The sequence below is a fragment of the Hippichthys cyanospilos genome, chromosome 20, assembly GCF_059441005.1.
Source record: "Hippichthys cyanospilos isolate Australia breed blue-spotted pipefish chromosome 20, RoL_Hcya_1.0, whole genome shotgun sequence".
In the NCBI taxonomy this organism is placed as follows: domain Eukaryota; kingdom Metazoa; phylum Chordata; class Actinopteri; order Syngnathiformes; family Syngnathidae; genus Hippichthys; species Hippichthys cyanospilos.
The window spans coordinates 5022699-5043605 of NC_142388.1; the positions used below are offsets into that span (position 1 = coordinate 5022699).

General features: G+C 42.2%; 1 protein-coding gene across 2 annotated transcripts; it reads right to left on the reverse strand.

The window, feature by feature from the left end:
• Positions 1 to 203: 203 nt before the first annotated feature.
• On the reverse strand, positions 204 to 20732 carry tulp4a (TUB like protein 4a). 2 transcript variants are annotated; one of them, XM_088403835.1, is made up of 14 exons: positions 20665 to 20732; positions 17735 to 18434; positions 10427 to 10555; positions 9322 to 9483; positions 9065 to 9245; positions 8461 to 8568; positions 8225 to 8391; positions 7899 to 8123; positions 7512 to 7746; positions 6731 to 6875; positions 6367 to 6511; positions 6191 to 6284; positions 2533 to 5654; positions 204 to 2283 (listed from the first exon to the last, which is right to left on the reverse strand). In XM_088403835.1, the coding sequence occupies exons 2-14, from the start codon at positions 17984 to 17986 to the stop codon at positions 2167 to 2169; spliced, it is 5082 nt and encodes a 1693-aa protein (XP_088259961.1). In that variant the 5' UTR covers positions 17987 to 18434; positions 20665 to 20732; the 3' UTR covers positions 204 to 2166. The 2 variants fall into 2 exon arrangements, with proteins under 2 accessions (XP_088259961.1, XP_088259960.1); XM_088403834.1 differs by having other exon boundaries at positions 6367 to 6538.
• Positions 20733 to 20907: the final 175 nt, after the last annotated feature.

Consider the following 20907-nt stretch of genomic DNA (forward strand, 5'->3'; position numbering starts at 1 on the left):
AAAGAACATATGCTGGTGACTGTCGTTGCATGTTTGCACATGTTGATGTTTATTCAAAAACCCATTGATTTAAGGTTACACAACCACAATATATGCTGTTAGCATTTCCCATCATGTTAGCTTTAAGCTGTTGGCATGGCAACTATGGCCTGCACACACGCTCACTAAACTTAACAATGACACTCTATTATTCCTCAGATTAACAATGACGACAGTAGATATTTTTTTGGCAAGAAAGACTTTTTTTAATCAAAAAATGTTTGACATATAGTATTATAAAATAATTTACATGGCATGCCTTATTGATCCATTCACCAAAAACATTCAGTCTCCAAATAGACTTTCTTTTTTTTTGTTCCTTTTGGAGTCTAACAACTACAAATACCAAACATGTAACCTTTTCAAAAGAAAAGCCAAACTCCTGCAGAATCTACATCAGGTGGAAAAATCTTTCGAAGTTCACGATGGTGTTTCTGAACTTTAGAGGCTTAAAATTTGAAATTGTGTGACACTGATGTGAACATGTCAGAAGCTGTGAGAGTGGACTGACTCAACACAATAAACACACACATTTGACGGAAAACACTTAACATGTCCCCACAATTCAAGTCACAAACTTGCCTCAACACCTCACAATCCAGGCTACACCAGAACAAATGCAAAACAAAATTTAAAAAAAAAAAAAACAGGCATCAAAATGTTCAGAAAACTTCAAAATGTACAGTATGTATAGCTATCTCCTTTAGGAAATTACCTCATAAATAAAAATAAATGTACAAACCAGCAACTTGAAATGCTGAAACTAAAAGAAATGTAGTGGGCCATGAACCAACCATTTTCTCCAGAGAAAATATTGCACACAAAAAGATGAATCTTATTTCATGCATTGCCTTTTTTATGTCTTAATATGCATATCATCCTATCATATCATTGATTTTCTAGGCTGTTTTTCTCAGAAAGAGTGCATTTTGGCACAAACATCCAAGGAAAAGGTTCATATAATACCAGAGGTCGCAATTTATCAGGAAAAAATGCTTTTAAATTTGAATTAAGGTGGTAATTTACTTAAAAAAATAAAAAATAAAATAATGTTGCGATATGAGGAAAAAGTCAGAGGAGGGGTAAGAATTTTGTGGGATTACTTTACGCAAGCGTCACCACAAACCATGCTTGGAGATTCGACTCACTGGCTTCATCCTTCATTGGTGTTATTGACTTTAAAAAAAAATAAGAAAACATTGTTTTTGCGTTGGAACAGTATTACAGCATTGAAACACAGTGGCAGAGTCACCCAAGTCTCTTTGCACAAAAAAAAAAACAGCTTTTATTTGGATATTTCTGATATGTCTATTATGTCTGAGGAGTGTGAGACAAAGGTAGAAAAATATTCCCTGCACTTTACGTGTGGTGTTTTAAGATTTGAGAGTAGGTGAGGGGGGGTCAGGCCCCTCACTGAACACGCACTTCACAGAAGCGACTACAGGCGCCACGACCGACGTCACAATGACGTCACGCGAGAGTACTATCACAACTGAAAGCGGTGTGTTGTCAAGATGAGGAGTGATTATTAAAAAAAAGAAAAGAAACGGGGACCAATTACAATTTACAGTACGTTCCTTCATTCTTCAATGGCGTGTGTATGAAAAGTTTTCCTCATATTTTAAACGCCGGCAGTCACAAAGGTGAACTGACAAAAGGAATGACAGAGCAAAAACAACAAAAAAGACGTCCACCATTTTTTGCGTCAAAATCCCCCTCAAAGCAAAAACAGTGCCATCTAGTGGTGTTGTACAGCAATGGATTTGAGTGGCCAGTAGTACCTCGGGAAAAACAAACTATCACCAGAGTGTGATTTTCAAGTATTACTGCTGCTCTTTTTTTTTTCTTCCAACATAAAATAACGTCAAAGTCAACTTCCTCTCTTGATCGTCTAAAAGCGTCTACTTGACTAACTAAAGCAGCGTTTATTTGCATGACGGTTGCCCACAGCGCAGCGCCGCGTGGCTGGCCCGGCAACCGCGACTCAAGTGGCAGCATTGTGTAGTGCAGCGGGATTGGGGTCGGACCTCTCCCCTTGAACGTGTCCTTTTGTCTTTGAGCTGGGGCGCATAACTTAACAAAATAAACGGTGTCTTCCATGTTTCCCATGTGTGGCAGGGCGCGGTCTCATTTGAGGCGTTGCGTAACGTTTGCCAAAGCCACTGCGAAGGCCTGCACAGCGGAGAAGGGATACTGAAAGTCCAGAATGTAGGCGTTGCCGTCGATGCGACCAAATTGCATCACCTGCAAGACGGCGTAGGGAAAACAAAAAACAAAAAAATATTAGAAAGGCTGAAGGAAATTTGTCAAGTCTGGAAACACCTTCAAAACAATCTGCCCCCTATGTGTTTTGCAAAGGACATACTGAGCATATTTTAGCAAGATGTTTCATGTTTCAATTAATTTCTCTTAAGTTTGAAAACTTACAAGTCATGCAGTGGTTTGAAAAAAAAAAAAAAAAACAGTCATTCGACACAGAATGAACGTGCTTACCTGTCTGCCCTCAAGTTCGATCTGAAAGTTCTTGGCAGACTCCTGCGTGACGCGGCCACCAAAGTCCAGCTGATAGACTTGCGTGGCCTCATTCCACAGCGGCTGTTTGTTGGCCATGACATAAACAAAGCCCTGGCTGCCCAGTCCTCGGTCTTCCTTCTCGTTGGCCTTGCGACACTTCATCTCCTCCAGTTCGCTGGCCGCCCTGAGGTTCCTCTTGCTCTTCCAACCTTTTTTGCCACTCTGGCACTGGTTGAGGAGCTCGTCCCCGCTGATGAAAAGCTCCGGCTCGCTATCAGAACTGTCCTGGAACTCACTGTTGGCGGCGGCCTTGCTTAGCTTCTTGGCCTTCAGCTGCTCCTTGGGTCCTTTCACCTTCTTCTTGTCCCTGCTCCCCAGCCGTGGACTGGAGATGAGGGCGTTGAAGTCCCCCAGTGCCCTGCCCTCCTTTTTGGACTTGTTCCCTTCAGCCAGAGGCGGCACGTTGGATTCGTCCACCCTCCCGTCTGCCCTCTTGCGATTTTTTTTGCTGAACTTCTCAGAGCGAGGCGGCACGGGGCTCTCGGCTAAGGACAGAACTTCCTGGAAACCTTCCCCGGTTTCGGACACGGCTTCTTGGAGCGCAGCGTGGTTCTGCAGTTCTATGTGTGATGATGGCGGAGGTGGCGGGGGAGGAGGGGGCGGCGGCGGCGGTGGTGGCGAAAGAGCATTTTTGTCTACTGTCATATGGGAAGCTTTGGGCGGAAGAGGCACAGCGGGGCTGGAGGTAGGGGCGCACGGGTTATACGTACCCCATGGTGTATGAAGGGCAATGGGAGGAATGGGAAGCCCAGCACCAGGGTACATGGGTGGTAGAGGGCAGCAGGCCAAATTTGTTAGACTGGCCGGGTAACCGGCGGGTAAGACTATGGTTGCGTCCTGCTGTGAGAGGGAAACAGGGGCCACCACCTCTTTTGGGGAGGAACAAGGTCGGGGTGATGTTAGGATGGGCTGAAGCTGGCCTCCAGTGACTGAAGGATACTGGAGAGAAATTTGGTATCCGGCGCTGGGGGTCATGGGGGATTTTGGCGACAAAACGTACGGCAGCCTGGATACATCCAAGTGCTGAGCCGGGCTGAGGATAAGCGAGGGTGGCTTGTGTGGTCCCGGATGGCCGGCGGGGTTGAGCGTTGCGGTCCGTTCCTGAGGGACCCACACCTCTTCAGTGGAGGCAGGGTCCCACTGATAAGGAGGCGGGCGTTTAATGAGCAAATCGTTTCCTCCCAAAGCCAAATTCCTGAGGGACTGGTTGAGCGTTTCATCCTCGGTAAATGCCGAATTAACATAATCGACGCGCTCTCTGCCGCCGCCTCCTGCCGAAGGTCCGGATGCTTCCAGTGAGCCGAGCAGGTTGTACGAGGACTGCGAGGCTAAAGGGGTGCCGCTGTTGGAGTGTACGATAACCGTGCTGTGCGGCGCTCCATTCCCTGGAGGAAAATCCTGCCTGATAATGGTCCCTCCCGCTATTCCGTTGGCGCTGCCCGGAGCCGTGACTCCGACGCTGGACCCGCTGCTACACTGACTGCATGTGTATAAGGCTGTTTGCACCCTCTGCTGGTAGGAGGCTGCTAGCGCACTGTTATTTTTTGCTTTCGGCGGTAGTGGCCTGGGCAGCTCCATCATTTGGGACACTTTGAGCGTGGCCTCTCGGCTGTTCCTCCTGAGAGTGGCATGGATGAGACTGCTGTCTATCTTCTGGCCAGGATTCCTGCTGGTATTTTGACTGGCCGCTTCAGGATATGGAGGAGGGTCTCCGCTCGGTATGGAATAGCGAGGCGCGGTAAGCCTGTTGAGGGTGGAGGAGCTGTACGGCAGCTGGATCTTCTTACCTTCTGCCGAGGATGAGGACGAAGAGGTGACCCTGAGGGTTGCGGAGCTTCCGGGCCCCTGCAGGCTGTAAACGTTCTGGTTACAGACAAGACGGGTTCGAGGACGACAGACTTCCTCTACGTTACCGCTGCTGTCAAAGGTGGTGATTCGCTCGTAGCCGAGTGGCGTGGGGTACTGTCCTTGATGCTGACTTAGGGCTTGCTGCTGACTTAGGGGATAAAGTTGCATGTCCCCTTTTTTTGCACAGAGATCAGCAGGAGGCGGCGTTCCAGAGGAGCCCCCGATTGTTCCCGTTGAGGCATTCAAGGGCACGCCGGAAGCTGACATGGAAGCGGCCGCCGCCGCTGCTGCGGCAGCCACAGTTCCAGGATATGGAGGGGGCGGATTCATTTTACTGAGCTCCAGCGGGGTGCTAAACACCACCGTGTCCGCCTCGGCCAACTGCGGACCTGAACGAGAAGGCTTGATTTTGAGGAGGGTCTCGTGCTCACCCGAGGCTCCCCTTTCCATAGGTGGATCAGGCGGAGGGTGTGGGATCTGGATCTGCAGTGCCGCCGGGGGAAGCATGGCCGCGCCTGAGCTCTGTGCTGAAGACATGGAGGGAACGGGAATTTGAATGTGAAGCTGTTGCATCTGAAGCATTTGTTGCTGCTGTTGGTGTTGCAAGTGCTGTTGCAGGATGTGCTGCTGGAGCTGCTGCTGCTGTAGGTTATGCTGCTGCTGCTGGAGCTGTTGTTGATGCAGTTGTTGTAACTGCTGCTGTTGCTGCGCCGAAGGCTGATGAGCGTGTGTGGCTCCGACAGCCAGGCGACTCATGTCCAGCCCGCCAAAAATGACTTGGCCAGGACTGGAGAATCGATTGTGTACTGTGTGCTGCGCTGTGAGTACAGCATCTTGGCTTTGGTCGGAACCGGCGGCGGCGGCTCCCGGCGAGGTGGCAGTGGGGTTGGTTAGAACATCCAGCTGAACGTTTTGGTTGGCGAGCAGGGACTGGACAAGGCCGATACTCTGGGCAGGGGACATGGCCTGGGCGGGACTGTGAATGGGGGCGATGGGGATGTTGACGGTGCAGGGCGGGTTGTCATCGGCAGCGCCGGCAGGACCCGAGACGGGAAGGTCGTCTTCGTCCTCGCTGAAGACATTGGGGCTGAAGACGGGCAGGTTGATGTACTCCATGGAGATCTTGCGCACCTCGGGTAGGTAGATTGTCATTTGTCTGGGCTGCAAGTGAAGGAGGCTGGTTTTGTAGATGACTGAGGGGAGACAAAATAAAAAAGTTAGGACGTAACCCCTTTGTGAAATATTTTTTCAGCCAAGTACCACCAGTGCAATGCATCTTTGAATAGAGAAAAAAAAGTTAAAACACAATGCTGTCCATATGTGTCTGATTTATTATATTTTGGAACTATATTTTTAGTGGTATCTGCATATTTTAGAAGATAGATTGTGTAATACCATCTGTTTTATTTCCGGCTTATTTGCTAGAAAGTTGTGTCAAATTGTAACAATATACATTTGTGTAAACATAACAACACAAATTAGCGATAAGTTGCTTTAAGTTCCAATTAATCTTATTTCATTTTGAAAAGAAAAACAAAAACTGTTCCAATCAAATCATTTAAAAAGCATCAAACTACAGTAGATTTGCAAAAACCTGCTGAAATCATGTTAAAATGTCACGTAACCCTTCTAGAGTGCCCCATTTGAAAATTGCTGACCTATCCCAAATCCTCAAACGTGGCTCAAAAGTTCCACTGTACTGTCTCAGACAAAGCCATTGACGGATTACCTGCACCAAGGTTTGTTGGCAAAAACGCAGCAAGCCCGACAATCTTGAATTTTGTTCCCCAAATGTTTGATGTGACCTGAGCAAGGTAGTTTTGCTGAAAGATATTAATTAAAGCACATGGTTCAGAAATGGTCGTTTTTTTTTATGAAAGTATTGAATACAAAGTGGACGAGTACCTGAGTAATGTCCTCTAAAGGAAAGTCTCTCCGTGTTAGGCTGGGTGACCCAATGGAGGGTTTGCGAATGGGTAGGCGCGGTGACCTAGAAACCTCTTGGGCAGCACGAGACAGTTTGGGTGATTTCCTGGGATCGATGTTGATTCTGTTGGTAAAGGGACAAACTAAGTCTCTACAGAGAAGGTAGCAAATGGGAAGGGAAAAAGATGGTTTAAGCATGCAGTGAAGCAAAACACGTGTGAAGAATATTCCATTTAATTATAATTAAGGCAAACACTCATCAGCAGTGAATATACTGTATATTGAAAGAAAAAAAAGGGGGGGGTAGGGAAAAAAAATCATGTAAATGTGTGTGTTTGTTCACCTGGGAAGCTTGGGGGACTTGCTGCCCCGAGAAATCTTTGGAGACTTCTTGCCAACCCAGTCGTCGCTGAGCTCAATGTCACTGGAGTCTGAGCAGTTACAGCTGTCAATCATTGCTGATATCAGGCTGTTGCCATATATTTCATCTAGAGAAAAAAAAAAAAAAACAGGAATTAAAAGTTAACAAAAACTAAAATAGAAAAAATAAAACATTTTCTGTCATTAAACACCTGAAAATACATTTTACGTTAGAATCATAAAACTAAAATTAACTATAATTATAGCAAATATGTCATTTGTATGAATTTATCAATTGTTTTTCCATACATCAGTTTTTAAGGTTAATTTCAAATGAATGTATATCATTTTCGAAAAGTCATTTGGGAATTGTAGTTTACTTCATTACAAAACACAGACTTTTTTTTCCCATGTTTAAAACGGCATGTTTAAAAACTAATCAAAACAAAATTGAAACTGAATTTAAAAAATAAGAAATTAAAAACTATGAACTAATGAAACATGACATAAATAGAAGGTCTTATTGTTCGGACAAATAGCTACACAAAATGATGATTAGATACGTGGTGTACAGGAAAATGGAATTATTAGGTTGCGGCACTCGTGATTATGATTTGTTCTAATTTATTTTATTGAAAATAACTCAACATCAGCTGAATAAAAGATAAACACCCTGTTTATTTTTTGGGGGATTTATAATAACTCAACACTGATTCAATAAAGTTTAAAGACTAAATTGTCAAAGACCCAGTACATCATCTTACCTGTTTTTCCATCTGTCTTGGGGTCCATAATGACAAACTCTGGGCGCAATTTACTTATTCGTCGACCTTTAAGGATGGGCACCAGACCGCCCAAGTACTCCAAGTAGAGAGTGTAGCAGGGACCGCCCACCTCTGGGTTGTCCTCTGTACGCTTCATTGTACAATGTAGACGCTCATTGCCAGCCGTTGGGTAGCTCACAAAGTCACGCATGTTGTTGGGGTCTGGAATGGGCTGCTGAGGAGAAAAACGTTTTTTTTAGTCAACCATTATGAATCCTTTATTCAGTAGCAAAAGATTTCGTCTACATCGAATTTGATGACTAAATAATTTTTGGTTTTTTTTTGGTGTGGCATGGTTAATAAGTGAACCATCTGACACTGTCTTACCCTGATGGTGGGAATAAAAGCGGAAGTGACATATGAACAGAGGCGTGACGGCATGGTGAGCTTGGCCACATCCTTCTCTTCTTTCACAGCCGTAGCGATGACCTGCTGACAGAGGAGCTGCAGGTTGGCGATGCGATGCTCCACACGCACCACATAGAGCGCCGGGCCGCACGCCAGGAAGAGACGGGAGTCCCGGTGGCCCCAGCAGAGAGTGGTGATGGGGCGCTGCCGGGCAAATGGAGGAGTTGGAGTGAGTATTTTCAGAAAACGGTAAACATTTATAATGTGAACATATATAATTCTAAATATTTCTTGCAACTGATCACCTGTGCTGGTGTTTCCAGTGTGTAAATGTGTTCACCCCGGACGTTATAGAACTTGACAAAGGCGTTCCTGGCAGGCGATGGACAAGAAGGGTCGTGAGAGAGGAGCGTCTTCTCCATGCCGGCCACCGCCAGAAGGTCCCCCTGCGAGCACCACTGGACAACAACATCTGCAAAAAAAGATGGAAACCGTAAGTTCTGAGATGAACATGGAGAAGAAAAAAATATGCGTTGATTACCTTTCAGGCCGGTCCGGATGAGGGTGGGCGAGAGGTCATCGTAGTTGTTCATCAGGCTAATGTCTCCAGTAGTGAAGCTGACAGTCAGCAGAGGTTTGTGCCTGTACACTATCATGATAGCCAAAAACAGTCCAAATAAAACACTGTGCTGCCTAAACAAACATGATTTTGATCTAACGGTCCAAAAAAGGCTTTTAAACGAAGCCATTAAATAGACTTCATTAGAAATGCAGTATTAAATAGTATTGCATTTTACTCTCTAGAGTCATCATCATTATACATAAGACATCTAAGAATAACTACTGTGGAGAAGCTGAATTTCTGAGGATTGGGACGATTTTAGTCCGTACACAATTAATTATCATTTAGGGATGGGACAGGAACTTGTGCGGTGAGATCTTATGAGATTTGAATGCCCAGTTCTCATCCTGGCATGGCACGAGATCCATTTTCTTCGGGTGATTTTTTTTCGTGGGGCATGTGCACTTTGTTGGGCCAGAAGTGCAATGGGGGCACATCTGCTTTCCTCAAGCCAGTAAATAAAACAGATGGACAAAGGTATGCCAGCGCTGCCAGCAGACATGTGACGGTGGAGCTAGCGAACCTTGCTGTGGCGGATAGTCGTCAGAATCCGTGTCGCTCTCACTGCTGTCCTCCACCAAGAAGCTGGGGTAATTCCACGACATGCTGCCGATGCCGTCCGACTCGTGCAGCAGAATGTGGGCCAGCATGCGCCCGTGGCAGTCCATCACGATCACCTGGCCATCGGCTGTACCAAACAAAACCTGCGCAGCCGCAGGAAAATATTACAACATGAGCATAATGGTGAACTGCAGGGAAAAAAAGAAGTGTATGTCATACCTGCTGGTCATCGGGTGTCCAAATACCGCACGTGATTTGACTCTCCAGGTTGATCTCGGACGACCAGTGTCTCTGCCCGGAGACGGACCCCACCAGCACAAATCCGTCGCGGTAGGAGATGAGCGCCTGAGTTCCGTCATGTGACCATGTGAAGTCACTCACCTGCCACAAAGAATCATGTTATTTCAAAAGTTCACAATACAAGTGAACGAACCTTGGTATAAAATTGTAAAAACAATGGAGATTTGGCGCTACAAACAGTGTTAAATTATCTAGTGCCATATTTGAACATGAGCAATGATCGTTTTTTTTTTTTTTTTATAACTCGTTCATTGCCATTGATGAATACAGATGTGAAAGAATTATTATTACTGAGCTGGCAGTGAATAAGTCAATAAGTGTATAAGCTACCATTGACAGCGATAGAAGTCAAAAATACATTTTGACTGGGCTGGCAGTAAATGAGATGGATACAAGCATTGATATACACTCTATACATTTTTTAACAAAAGGGGGAAGGGAAAAACTGAAAACCTTGAAAATTAAAGAAAAAAAAATACTGGAAAAAAATCTGAGAAGATGTGAATCCATGGATGCCAAACCATGAGTATGCAGGGGTTGACTGTAGTTGTAATATCAAAATGTAATATCACCATTTACCACTAGATGGCTTAGCTGCACTTACAATACAGTAGGTCTTACTTATACTGTATATTGCCCTACTCACTGCATACTACAATGTGAATAGACCAAATATTTTTTCGCACATTTGCAATGATATGGAGAGCAACCATAGTCTGGGGATGGAGAATAACTATTTGCCTATTTTGTTGTTTGCCTCAAGTCCTTAGTTGGATGGTTAGGATAACAGATATTTAATGCATGCATTTAGAAAAGTCTTAGGAATAATAAATATAACAAGACGTTTCTGTGAAAAACTGGTAGGTGGTGAATCAGTTTTTCTTGTTTGCTTCAAATCCTTTATTGTTAGAATAAGGATAGCAGATATTTTATACAAACATTGAGAAATACATTACATAAAAATCAAAGTTAAAAAAAAATGCTACAATAAAAAACGATATAAATTTACATATAATATTTCTACCTGAGCTCCGCGGTCATTGACCAGCTCCACGGACCAGCGGCCCTCGTACTGGATCCATACAAAGATGCCGCCATCGGTATCACAGGTGGCCAGTTTCTGAAAGGGCTCATTCCACCGCACCAGAACGACCTTAAAGACACAATAAGGCAGTTTATGGGAACAGTGTTGTGAAGGTTCTGGAGGTGGTTTTAAGCTGCTCTTCATGTCTCCTTGCAGTGAATCACCATTGGTTACATTAGCGCTGTGCTAAGTTTAGCATTGAAGCAAATGACTATACGGTATATCATTAAATGGGTTAACCTCATTTTGGAAAAAATCCTCATAGGAGCTTTAATTATCAGATGTATTACACATGATTGAGGTTCAACATTTTATGGCAAAAATAGCAGTCATTTTATGTCAAGTACGTCGATGTGGAATATATAAAGCTGCAGTAAGTAATAATTTTGCGATGAAAAAAAAAAAAAAAGGCCATGATTCTGTAGGCTTCACAGGCTAGCATTGCTGTGGCAAAGCTTGCTCACCTATTTTGGTCGATGGATTAGCCAGGAAAACACCCAAAATGACATCAATCTAAGTTTCTAAAGTTGTGAATTTTAATTTTACAACTAAGGAAGCATTCATGCTGAAAAATGTTCCTCTGCAGGTTAAGTGTGGGAAAAGCAGTCATAAGAAAATTAGAGCAAAAACAGGGGGAAAAAAGTCACTTATGAATCTGAGGGTACACTGGCTGGTAAGTACAATTTTATTGCCATGGCAACACCATGGCACTTTGTTTGGGACCAGCCAGGAGAACACCAACATCACAATTCAGGGTAAAATTCAAGCCTACAAAAATGAGCCAAGTTCCTCAAATTTTGTGTCAAACTTAAAAATCTGTGCATTGAATTATTAGGAATCTTCTTGATTATTTGTATATTTTCATTCAAAATTGTCCAAAATTGCCCAGCATAAATAAATTATACAAAATTGTAATCCATCCATGCACTCTTAATAATATGTATTCATTATTTAAAATTGCTTTTAATGATAAAGTGTACTGACACCAGTTGAAATGGCTTACATTGAACGTATGAATCATCATCGCTAAGATGATCAAAAGGGAAACAAGATGCTGATCTCTGGCGCTGAGCAGTAAGGCCCATTTAGTGTCACCTCAAAAGAACCCATCACTATCCCCAAGCTCTTCCTTCCATTTTCTGCATGTGTGTGTGTGTCACTATCTGCCTGTTCTTCTGTAGCGTGACTCAGCCTATTCCCAGAGGAATAATCCTAAGCGGGGAGCAGCTCCGCTCTCGCTCTGCGAAGCACGTGGCCCGTACATGCTCCAGGGCACAACACGGGGCACGTTTTAGCCAGGCTTATACTTTCCAAGTGTGACTCTGACAACTGCTAGCGTTTTTGGATAAGCTAAAGTGGGCGTGGTGGGTCCCCGCTAGCTAACATCAGGTGTAATAGACTGAACATCCTTGTGCCTCATTATTATCCAGAAAGACGGTGAAGTATGTTTTGCATAATCATAAATTAAACAAGCATCGTTTGTTGTGCTTCAGTAGAGGTCTGAGCTCCACTGAACACCTTTTGAGTTGCATTGGTGTCAATTCACCGCTTGGGTATTGTTTAATGAGGATAAAGATTGAGACTGAGCGGCACTGATTAACTCTTAGGGGAGTTCACAGGATTATACTAGATTGTCGCAAAGGGATGACTTTTAATAGGTTTGTGTGAACACACAAAATCAAGTCTTAATGATAATCATCCATGATGGAAAAATTAAATCAGCAGACTATCACCCTGAAAACAAGGGCCAAAAATAATTGGCATATTGCATATGCCATATTCCATATTTGCAGATTTTTGTCAACTTTATTTATTTTTTTTTTACTTTTTTTCATGACACATTTACTGTTGACCACTGCTATTTTGCATACAATTGATATCTACTGAAATGCATTGAGAGAAAGTAAATGCTATTTTATCCATGACATTTTTTAAGTACTTGGCTGATTAATCTCTTATTTTTTCCCCGCCAAAAGTCAGTTTCATCAAAAAATTATTTTCAGTCAGTGGGGCCGAAGCCAATTTCTGTTAGCTTATTTAAGATCATTCGTACTATGTTAGCATTTAACTTGCATTAGATAAAATGTAACATTTTGGTCTTTAAAGAAACAATGTTGAATTGTCTTCTGTTTTATGTTTCAGACTTACAGTAAATTTCAACTAAGAGTGATAAAACAGCATACAGTAAGCATTCTTTGAGTCATATTCGGTTTGCCATAAAAAAAAAAAAAAAAATTGCTAGCGCAAAACCTGCATCACAAATTTAGGATTTAAATGAGTGTTTGGAAGTTGACAAACTAGAGTAAAATCAAAACAGAGAAAAAAAAATGGCACCGTGTGTGCACATGTGTCCCGCACCATGGTCTGCACTGGGGTGAGAATAATCTGCGCATGTGAGTGTAAATTTAGCAGGGTGTGGAGATTAGTGCGAGCTGGTCAGGCATCCCGCAGGGGAGACAGCTGAGCACCTCGCCGTGACGCAGCGAGTGAGCTGGGAGAGGTCGGACGTCACGTAGAGACAGACGGGATAAGGATAAGGCAACGCAAGACACTGAGGGATCACGGTGATCACCAGCAGAGAATCAAGTAAACAAAAGTGTGCAATTATCCTTGGCATCATGAATAGAAAGGAGGGAATTAACCACTTACAAAAATATAGCAAGGTTGTGGAACAACACAGCCTGAGAATGTTTTACAAAGTGTGAACATTTGTTTTAATGGAAAGGACACGAAGGCTCCTGGCTACTCGGTAAAATGTTGTAATAAATATTCACTATGTAAACAAACAAGCATAATACCAAGCAAAGGCTAGCATTACAAGCATGAAGTTAATTGTGCCGTGGATTATAAGTACACGGCTACATTTCCACTAAAATTACATTTCTGTTAGGTATTAAATTGTGAGCATCTTAACTTTATTTTAGATTACTTATCCTTACATTTGTAGCATTATTACAGGTTACACAATGGAAGTTTTGTGATTACCCATTGCCGAAGGTTTGACCAAAATAGCATACAAATGTTATTTTAAATCATACGTTTCATAGAAAATTATGCAAATCTATTTGATAGAAAATGACTAAAGCTTTATATACAAAAAAGTGTGAAAGGAATGCGATTGAGGAAGGTACTAAACTTAACTTTTTAATCATTTTACTCTTACTGAAAACTCAAGTGTGTGTACCTGGTATTGGAGGCATTTTCCAAGTTTTTTCCCCCTGAAGTTCGATAGTTTCTTGCCTTTTTTAGCAAATGACTGTCACTCAACTTTATGTCTTAAGTATAATATAAGGCTGGGCAATAACTAATTCAATTAATTTGCCATTTAAAAATCTCTAAAATGTGAAATCAAACTTTGGCACAAGTGGTAGAATGCTGAATGGGTGGTTTGCAAGATGTGCTTACAATAATTAGTAAAAGCGTCAATGAAGAATTTAAGATATAAATGTTAAGTTTACATTAAAACTTATTTTGACTCAATGTACATTATTGTTGCCTGAATTATTTCAATTAAATGTGATTAGAATCGCAATCAACAGATTATATCACTAGATTATGTTTGGTGGTTTAGCGCTCAGATTGTTTTTTTGCTTGTCTGAATGTGATATTAAATAGGCCACCATGAGAAATGTATTTAGTGATTGAAAAAAAAAAATAACTGAGAACTGACACATACGAAAACTAAGATATATGAAAGTTCCATGTAGGATTGTCATGACACGTAACATTTTCTATTTCCGCGGCCACAAAGCTGACCCTAGCAAGTTACAAAAGGAAGCCAAATCAAATCACGGGGCAGCATAGGGGGTTGCAGTGCAGTCAGCAGAAGTGAAAGGACATTGTGAAGGTGCAATAGTAGACAGGTCCAAGGCAACACTGGCATGTAGCCCTATGATTTTTGCCAAAAGAAATGAATAGTTTTGGCTAGTGGTGAGGAACTTGAAAAAAAAAAAAAAAATCAATATCAAGATTGTTTCACTGCAGTTTTACAACACCCACGCTCTCACTTGGATAAAAGGGGATTTATTTGGACTTTGACAATAAAACCCTATTGTGAGCCGGTTGGAAATCTTCATTTATTATTGGAAAGTGAGGAGCAGCTGGCTGGGGAACAAACGGGAGGGAGAGTCTGAGGCCGCTGATTTGGACAAGATATTAAATCAGATGCTTAACTCAATAAAGAACTGCTGTGCTGTTGAAAAGAAAAAAAAAACTAAATGGGGAGAGGGGTGCTGGAGCGATGTAAGACAAGAGGTTAACAGGTACAGACTTCATGGTACACAAGACATGCCTCATAGGGCAGAATCGTAATTTTGTTTTTTGGATTTAGTGCCATATTGCAAAATCCTACCTACCAACCTAGGAAGTAGGACTGGAATGAGTCCTTGAGTAATTCAAAAAAAAAAAATGCTCGGGCCATTTTTCATGCCCTGGATATTTGCTTTTAAGTGTACATGACAAATTATATACTGTAATTATATTCACTGCATGATGGTAAAAAACACTGGAAATGCAGCGAGATGGCCAATTTCAAAATTAACCTTGCTTTATCAAAAAAATATATGGACTTGAATGTCTAGGTCGGCTTTTATTTTGAAGTTGTTCTGGGCAGTGTGTTGGAGCCAAACAACTTTAAATGTTCCTACTGCAACTGTTGCTCCTGACACCTGATACAAACAACGTTCTTCTGAAATCACATTTAACCGCCAATGTGGGGTGCTAACAAACAACTAAATCACACCAACAGTGAAGTACGGCACCTGCTGCCAGTGTTTACCGGTGGCTCAGGCTCCATTATAGCTTTGTCTTGCATAAATTCATAAATAACTGTATACTTTGATGCAGACAGCCTGACACAATACGAAAAATACTCGATAACTGCAGCCCTACCAGGAAGCATAATAAGTTATAAATGTGAATAAGATACCGAGTAAGAAATACGAATGTATTATTACTTTCACAGGGACATGGACAGTGATGTTTGTCATGAAAATTTATGGAGGACTTTGGGAGTCTTGGCAAATGTTTGCATTGTCCTTGGAATCATGTGCAATATGTAATGCTAATTTTCATGTTAGTGATTATAGTACTGAGACACGTTCATCTAAAAGTGTGCCTATAATAGAAAAGCTGCAAAAGGAAAACATTATCCATAGTGGTTGGCCTTGGAGAGTATCAGCGAGCAAACCAAGAGAACTCGGACCTGACATGGCAGTCGAGCTCATTATGCAACATGTCCTCTCCATGGATGGATTAGTGCGATAAAGCCCTTCCTCTTAAGCATGGCGTATGGGTCAAGTGGTCAGACAGGTAGAGCGCACATGAAGTGCACACGGGGACAATTTATGGCACACAAAAATAGAGAACCCATCGGCACAACACAATGAAAGGAACTATTGTGTATAGCATATGTGAAGCAGTTTTATCAGATCTAGACAGAAGAGCACTGAAATATTTTCATTTTCTTAATCAAATGTTTTTGTTCTTTTTTACGACCATAGGTTTTTTTTTTTTTTTTTTTTTTATCCAATTGTCCATTTCAGTAACTACTCATCCCTCGGTGGATCTGCAAATTAATACATCAGGCATGACAGAAATTAAACTCAAGCATGATATGACACAATCTATCTTCTGGAGTTGCTGAATAAAGCATGCCTAGATATACCACAAAAACCTTTATTTCCGAAGTTTAATGTAAAGGGCTGAAAAAAATACCACATGGTGTAATTAATTGAAAAAAGTTCAAGAACCGCTGCATTAACACGGCGTCTGCTTGACTAATCACTGAGTTACATGCTGATGAAGTATTCAACACAGTGTAAACGCAAGTCTATTCTGGATTTACGAATCCCAACCCAATCCCAAAGCGTTGCTTTAGGCTTCTCGAAATGATGTTGCCATCCATGCCAAAATGTGTCAACTGTGACAGAGCTCTAATAGAACCCTACAATACTTCATGAATAGGTGTACTGTAAGTCATGAATATAAACAAAATGTGTCAGCGTGCTATCTATTTTTGCCTACTGCCAGACAACACTGCATAAAAGGTCCACAATGGCGTTGTCAAACTACTCTCATATATTCAACGCTCAAGTAGACTGAATAGACGCTGTCATGAGGGAGGGAAGAAAAAGAGCAGCAAGCAGGCTTGTCAAACGAGGTGTTGATCTATTTTGAATCACATCCCAGAGGGATTATTTTGTAGCATTGCAAGTAAAAGGAGCACAAAAATATTCCTATTTATGTTTTTCAAGCGTGGTTCGACTGACAGGTCAGGAGGCGGCGGTAAGTTAGCAGTAGCTCATTACACATGACAGTAGCAAAATTGCATTCTCCCTGTGTTGTTATCAGTCTAGTTGAGAAGTAGGCCCAATTTCAGTTGGCACTTGCTTTGAAGGCCTTCCCCTTCTCCCTTCTAATTATCTTAGATCCCGCCTGAAGGGGAACACAAGAACAAGACGGGAGCAAGACGGATGCACTCAAAGAACATGCTTATCCTGTACAGGCTTGTGCAGACTGGAGACCGGGAGCAGATCCCACTTGACTTTGAGCAGAAGGTGGACTACGCACAGGACTGGTCTCCAGTCAATCACAGGCTACATACAGAGACAGAAAGCCTTTCAAATTCACGGGCAATTTATACAAGATCATATTTAACATGGTATTAAAATGTCATGGTTTCCATAACAGCCAAAACTGGCTGTCCCAGTAAGTGCGAGGGTACTCCTAAGCAAAGTAAATGAGCCGCCTCTTTGACATTAATTGCCTCTCAACTAATTTATTTTATCCTTAGCGAGCAGAAAGAGGAGGATTGAGTAGTTACTAATCCAAGTTCTTAGTATTTAAGAAAAAAAAATATTCCGAACAGGTTGGTATCAGTATGGTATCGGCTTTAAAAGACACAACATAGCCAGGTATCAGAACCGGTACCTGAGGCCAAAAAATTGTATCAGAACAAAACCAATGTACTAACAGAAATTGCATCTTACTGGACATCTTTCAGACATATATACCTTTAGTTCCTTTTATTAAACAGCCACTATAGGACTGGTAGAAGTATGGGCCCCCACTATGACCACGGACACTTGTTATGTTGACAATATTAACGTATATTAATTGAAACTTACCATGGTCCACATTTGTTAGGTGTCAAATATTCCATTTTTGTTAAAGAATAATATTTTGTACAGTGAAAAACATTTTTAAAAAACACAATATGTGTACGTAAGAACATATGTTCCACCCTACCTCACTGTTGTGCCCTCTGAGGTTAAAGTTGACCCTCTGGGGAGTTGGCCGGTCCCGCCTGCCGTGACTGGATGTAAACGTGACGCCGACAACACCTCGGCCATTCCCGGTGGCTAGCCAGCCCTCTTCATAGTAGCGCTTGCGGCAGACCGGCTTCTCCTTCTCGCTTTTGGGCACGCGGCCTTTCCACGACAGGCACAGGATGTTGGAGTCGCTACAGAGGACCGGGCCATGTTCCACTGAGGCGAACATCCCTGCGTCTTACGAGGACAATGGAACAGAGGAGACTTGTAGGTCCTCCCTTCAAGAGTTCCGTGCTGAGGTTACAGGTTCAATGATGAGTGTGACAGAGCGATAGTGCATAGCATGTGCGAGTTCCTGGACATCAGTGAAAACCTCTGCGAGGGTCCGAATAATGTCAGAAAATACACATTGGGAAGGCACTTGTCAGGACTGAACATCCAGGAAGAAACGCATGGAAACCGCTAACGAGTCCGCTCAGCATGTCCCGTGGCTGGCGCTCGATCCCGGCGGTGCGTAGTCCTGCGTCCTCATCATCCGATCCTGGCAGCGAGTGTGAGAGGGAGAGGAAGAAGAGGAGGAGGAGGAGGAGCAGGCACTCCTCTCCATCAGCTGTAACCCAGCAGGAGCACCGCCCCTCCCGATAACGTCATAACGCCGGCAAACCTCGGGCATCCCACTGTGGCGAGCCAAAGGAAAAACATACAAATTTGCAGCTCCACTTCGCAAAGCTTATAAATAAGGACTCGTGTTTGGCACACAAACTCAAGACTGCTTATGTGAAATATTAACTCATTCACTGCCAGCCTCATTTAAAATCGATCTTTGCTGTCTATTTCCATCAGTGGTTGTGAATGAATTATATAGTTTGGGAAAAATAAGTTTGAAAAATTAGAAAATCAGTTTTTATTTGACAAACTGGTTTGAATCTTTGCATTTTAAAATGGTTGCATTCTTGAATCTTATCATACCCCATGATAGATATACATAAAGATTAGGGATGCAATGAAAATTTGGCCACCGATAATGTCAAACGTCATTTGTTGTTGGCAGTTGGTTTTGCTAAGCATTACAACAAATGACACAGGGTGCAGTGTATAATTTTTGTCATCATGCTGTACGAGATAGAATTTTGTTTATATTTACTAGTAAAGCGCAAACACCATTACAGTCTATGTATATTTCAAGGTATTGGTAGTACCAAATTTGAAAACGAATACCTATAAAATACAGACCAGAATAGAAAATTGCTGTTGATTTAATTCAATTTTAAGGAAAATCCCATATTTGAATAAGCTGATCTTTCTTTAAAATTATGACATTGTTTTTTAGGGGTACATTTTGTGTTTCAAAGTACTAGTGGTATTTGTACTTCTAGAAATATAAATACAGTGACTCTATAACTAAATTTGACTTGACTTACACAAGTTATTTTGACATACTCAAGAATTGTGTAAACCTACTGGTATCAGTCTGGGAAAAAAATGATATTGTAAATTACTAATACTTACCATTTTCATTTGATCATTATAGTTACAACCTGGAAGTGATGATCAGGACAATACTCCATGGAACCCTGGCTTTTACTACAGGGTTGGCATGGGTATGAGATAGGCTATAGCTTGTTTCCACACAAATGCAGCTTTATTTATAAAACTGGAGTCATAAACCGCGGCTGTCTAGATGTTTTTTTTTTTTTGTAAGTAAAAATAGTTGGCAACATTTCTGAAAATTAATTTGCTTGAAATCAATCGCTGTGACACTTTGTTGCAGAAGGTTAAGTCCCCATTTCTTTTTTTTTAATGTCCACAGGGTTATTTGTCTCATTGTTTTATTTAGGAATGTGACATCTATAGCCGTCAATGGCAATGAATGCGTTGAATGGTCTCCCGAGAAATTTCAGATTGCAGTAATGTTTTTTTATGTTTGATATATGCCAGTGATGTATGCAAAATCAAATAATTAACTATCAGCTGGCCAAGGAAATTTGGATCTTTGACGTCTACAGACATAAATGGCAGTGAATGACTTACAAGCATCTGCGAAGATGTTTTAACATCGGCGTTTGCCTTTGTGGCATTTTCAAAAGCATTTTGCGCAAAGGGATCTCGAGCTCACTCCACCCAGGTACCGCTGCAAATAAATATTTTTAACTGAAACAAATGATAATCTCATTATCTCTTTATTACTCATGGCACGTTCTTGTTCCGTGACTATTTTGCGAGGGGGAGGGATATATAACGATTAACTGAATAATTCAAAAAGGCTCGCGTATCAATTTGGACTCCGCTTTAATTAGCACACGCTGAAAGAACGAGGCGGTCCCTTTGTGCCTAAATGCAGTCATTAAATGTAGTAAAATAGTAATCGTGTGTTGTTGCTTTTCATTAAAAATAAATGGATTCAGGTATAGACAGATGGCGACCGAGTGTCCCGGATGATAGTGTAATAAAGTCCCGGGGCGGAACAATACAACCTCGTTCAGATGATGCTAGGTGGAGGTAACTCCTTCTGAGCATCAAAACATGTCGCCGTCAAACAAAAGCCCATTTCTACATTTTTTTCCTGTCTCCTTTCCGAGACTTTAAAATGAGACGGGCCGACAGATTAACGCGTTTGTTACCTTGATCATACCATAGCCAAATAAAATAAAAAAAGAGGCGGCTAACTGTCTGCTAACCTTTGCTGATCCAGCACCAGCCAAGGCGGAGAACAGAAGGTGTCCATCCGCCGCTGGCACTGCTCGCTATCCGGTTACCGCTAGCATGACCAGTCGACTCCTTATATCGCGTTTGTCGCGTAGCTTATTTATAATAATTATACACGAGCAGAATAAAATGAAGAGTTGGTGGATATTTTTGTCAAATGCAAAATGGGGTTGAGCCCCAACAATGATTCGGAAAGCTTACCACGTCTGTTGTCTCTCTTCCCCTTCTTGGTCTGTGGTCTGTGAGAACCGAACTGGAGCTCCGCTGGAACTGGCAACAGGGCCTAGACGGCTGGGTCACGTGAAAGTCACGTGACACGTTCATCACGTTAATGTCCAGTGAGAATCACCGTTTTCAAAACACGAAAAAAGGCATATTCGACAACTCAGCCACAAGATGATACGGCTAAATCGGGGTTGATAATATGTTTATTTCAGATCTTTA

Excerpts from the sequence above, each read along its gene's own strand:
- tulp4a (XM_088403834.1), bottom strand. The coding sequence starts at position 17,986 with ATGTTCGCCTCAGTGGAACATGGCCCGGTCCTCTGTAGCGACTCCAAC. Across the intron at positions 9,246-9,321 it reads GGACACCCGATGACCAGCAG|GTTTTGTTTGGTACAGCCGA; the intron begins GTATGACATACA and ends GCGGCTGCGCAG. Across the intron at positions 8,569-9,064 it reads CGACTATCCGCCACAGCAAG|TGTACAGGCACAAACCTCTG; the intron begins GTTCGCTAGCTC and ends CTATCATGATAG.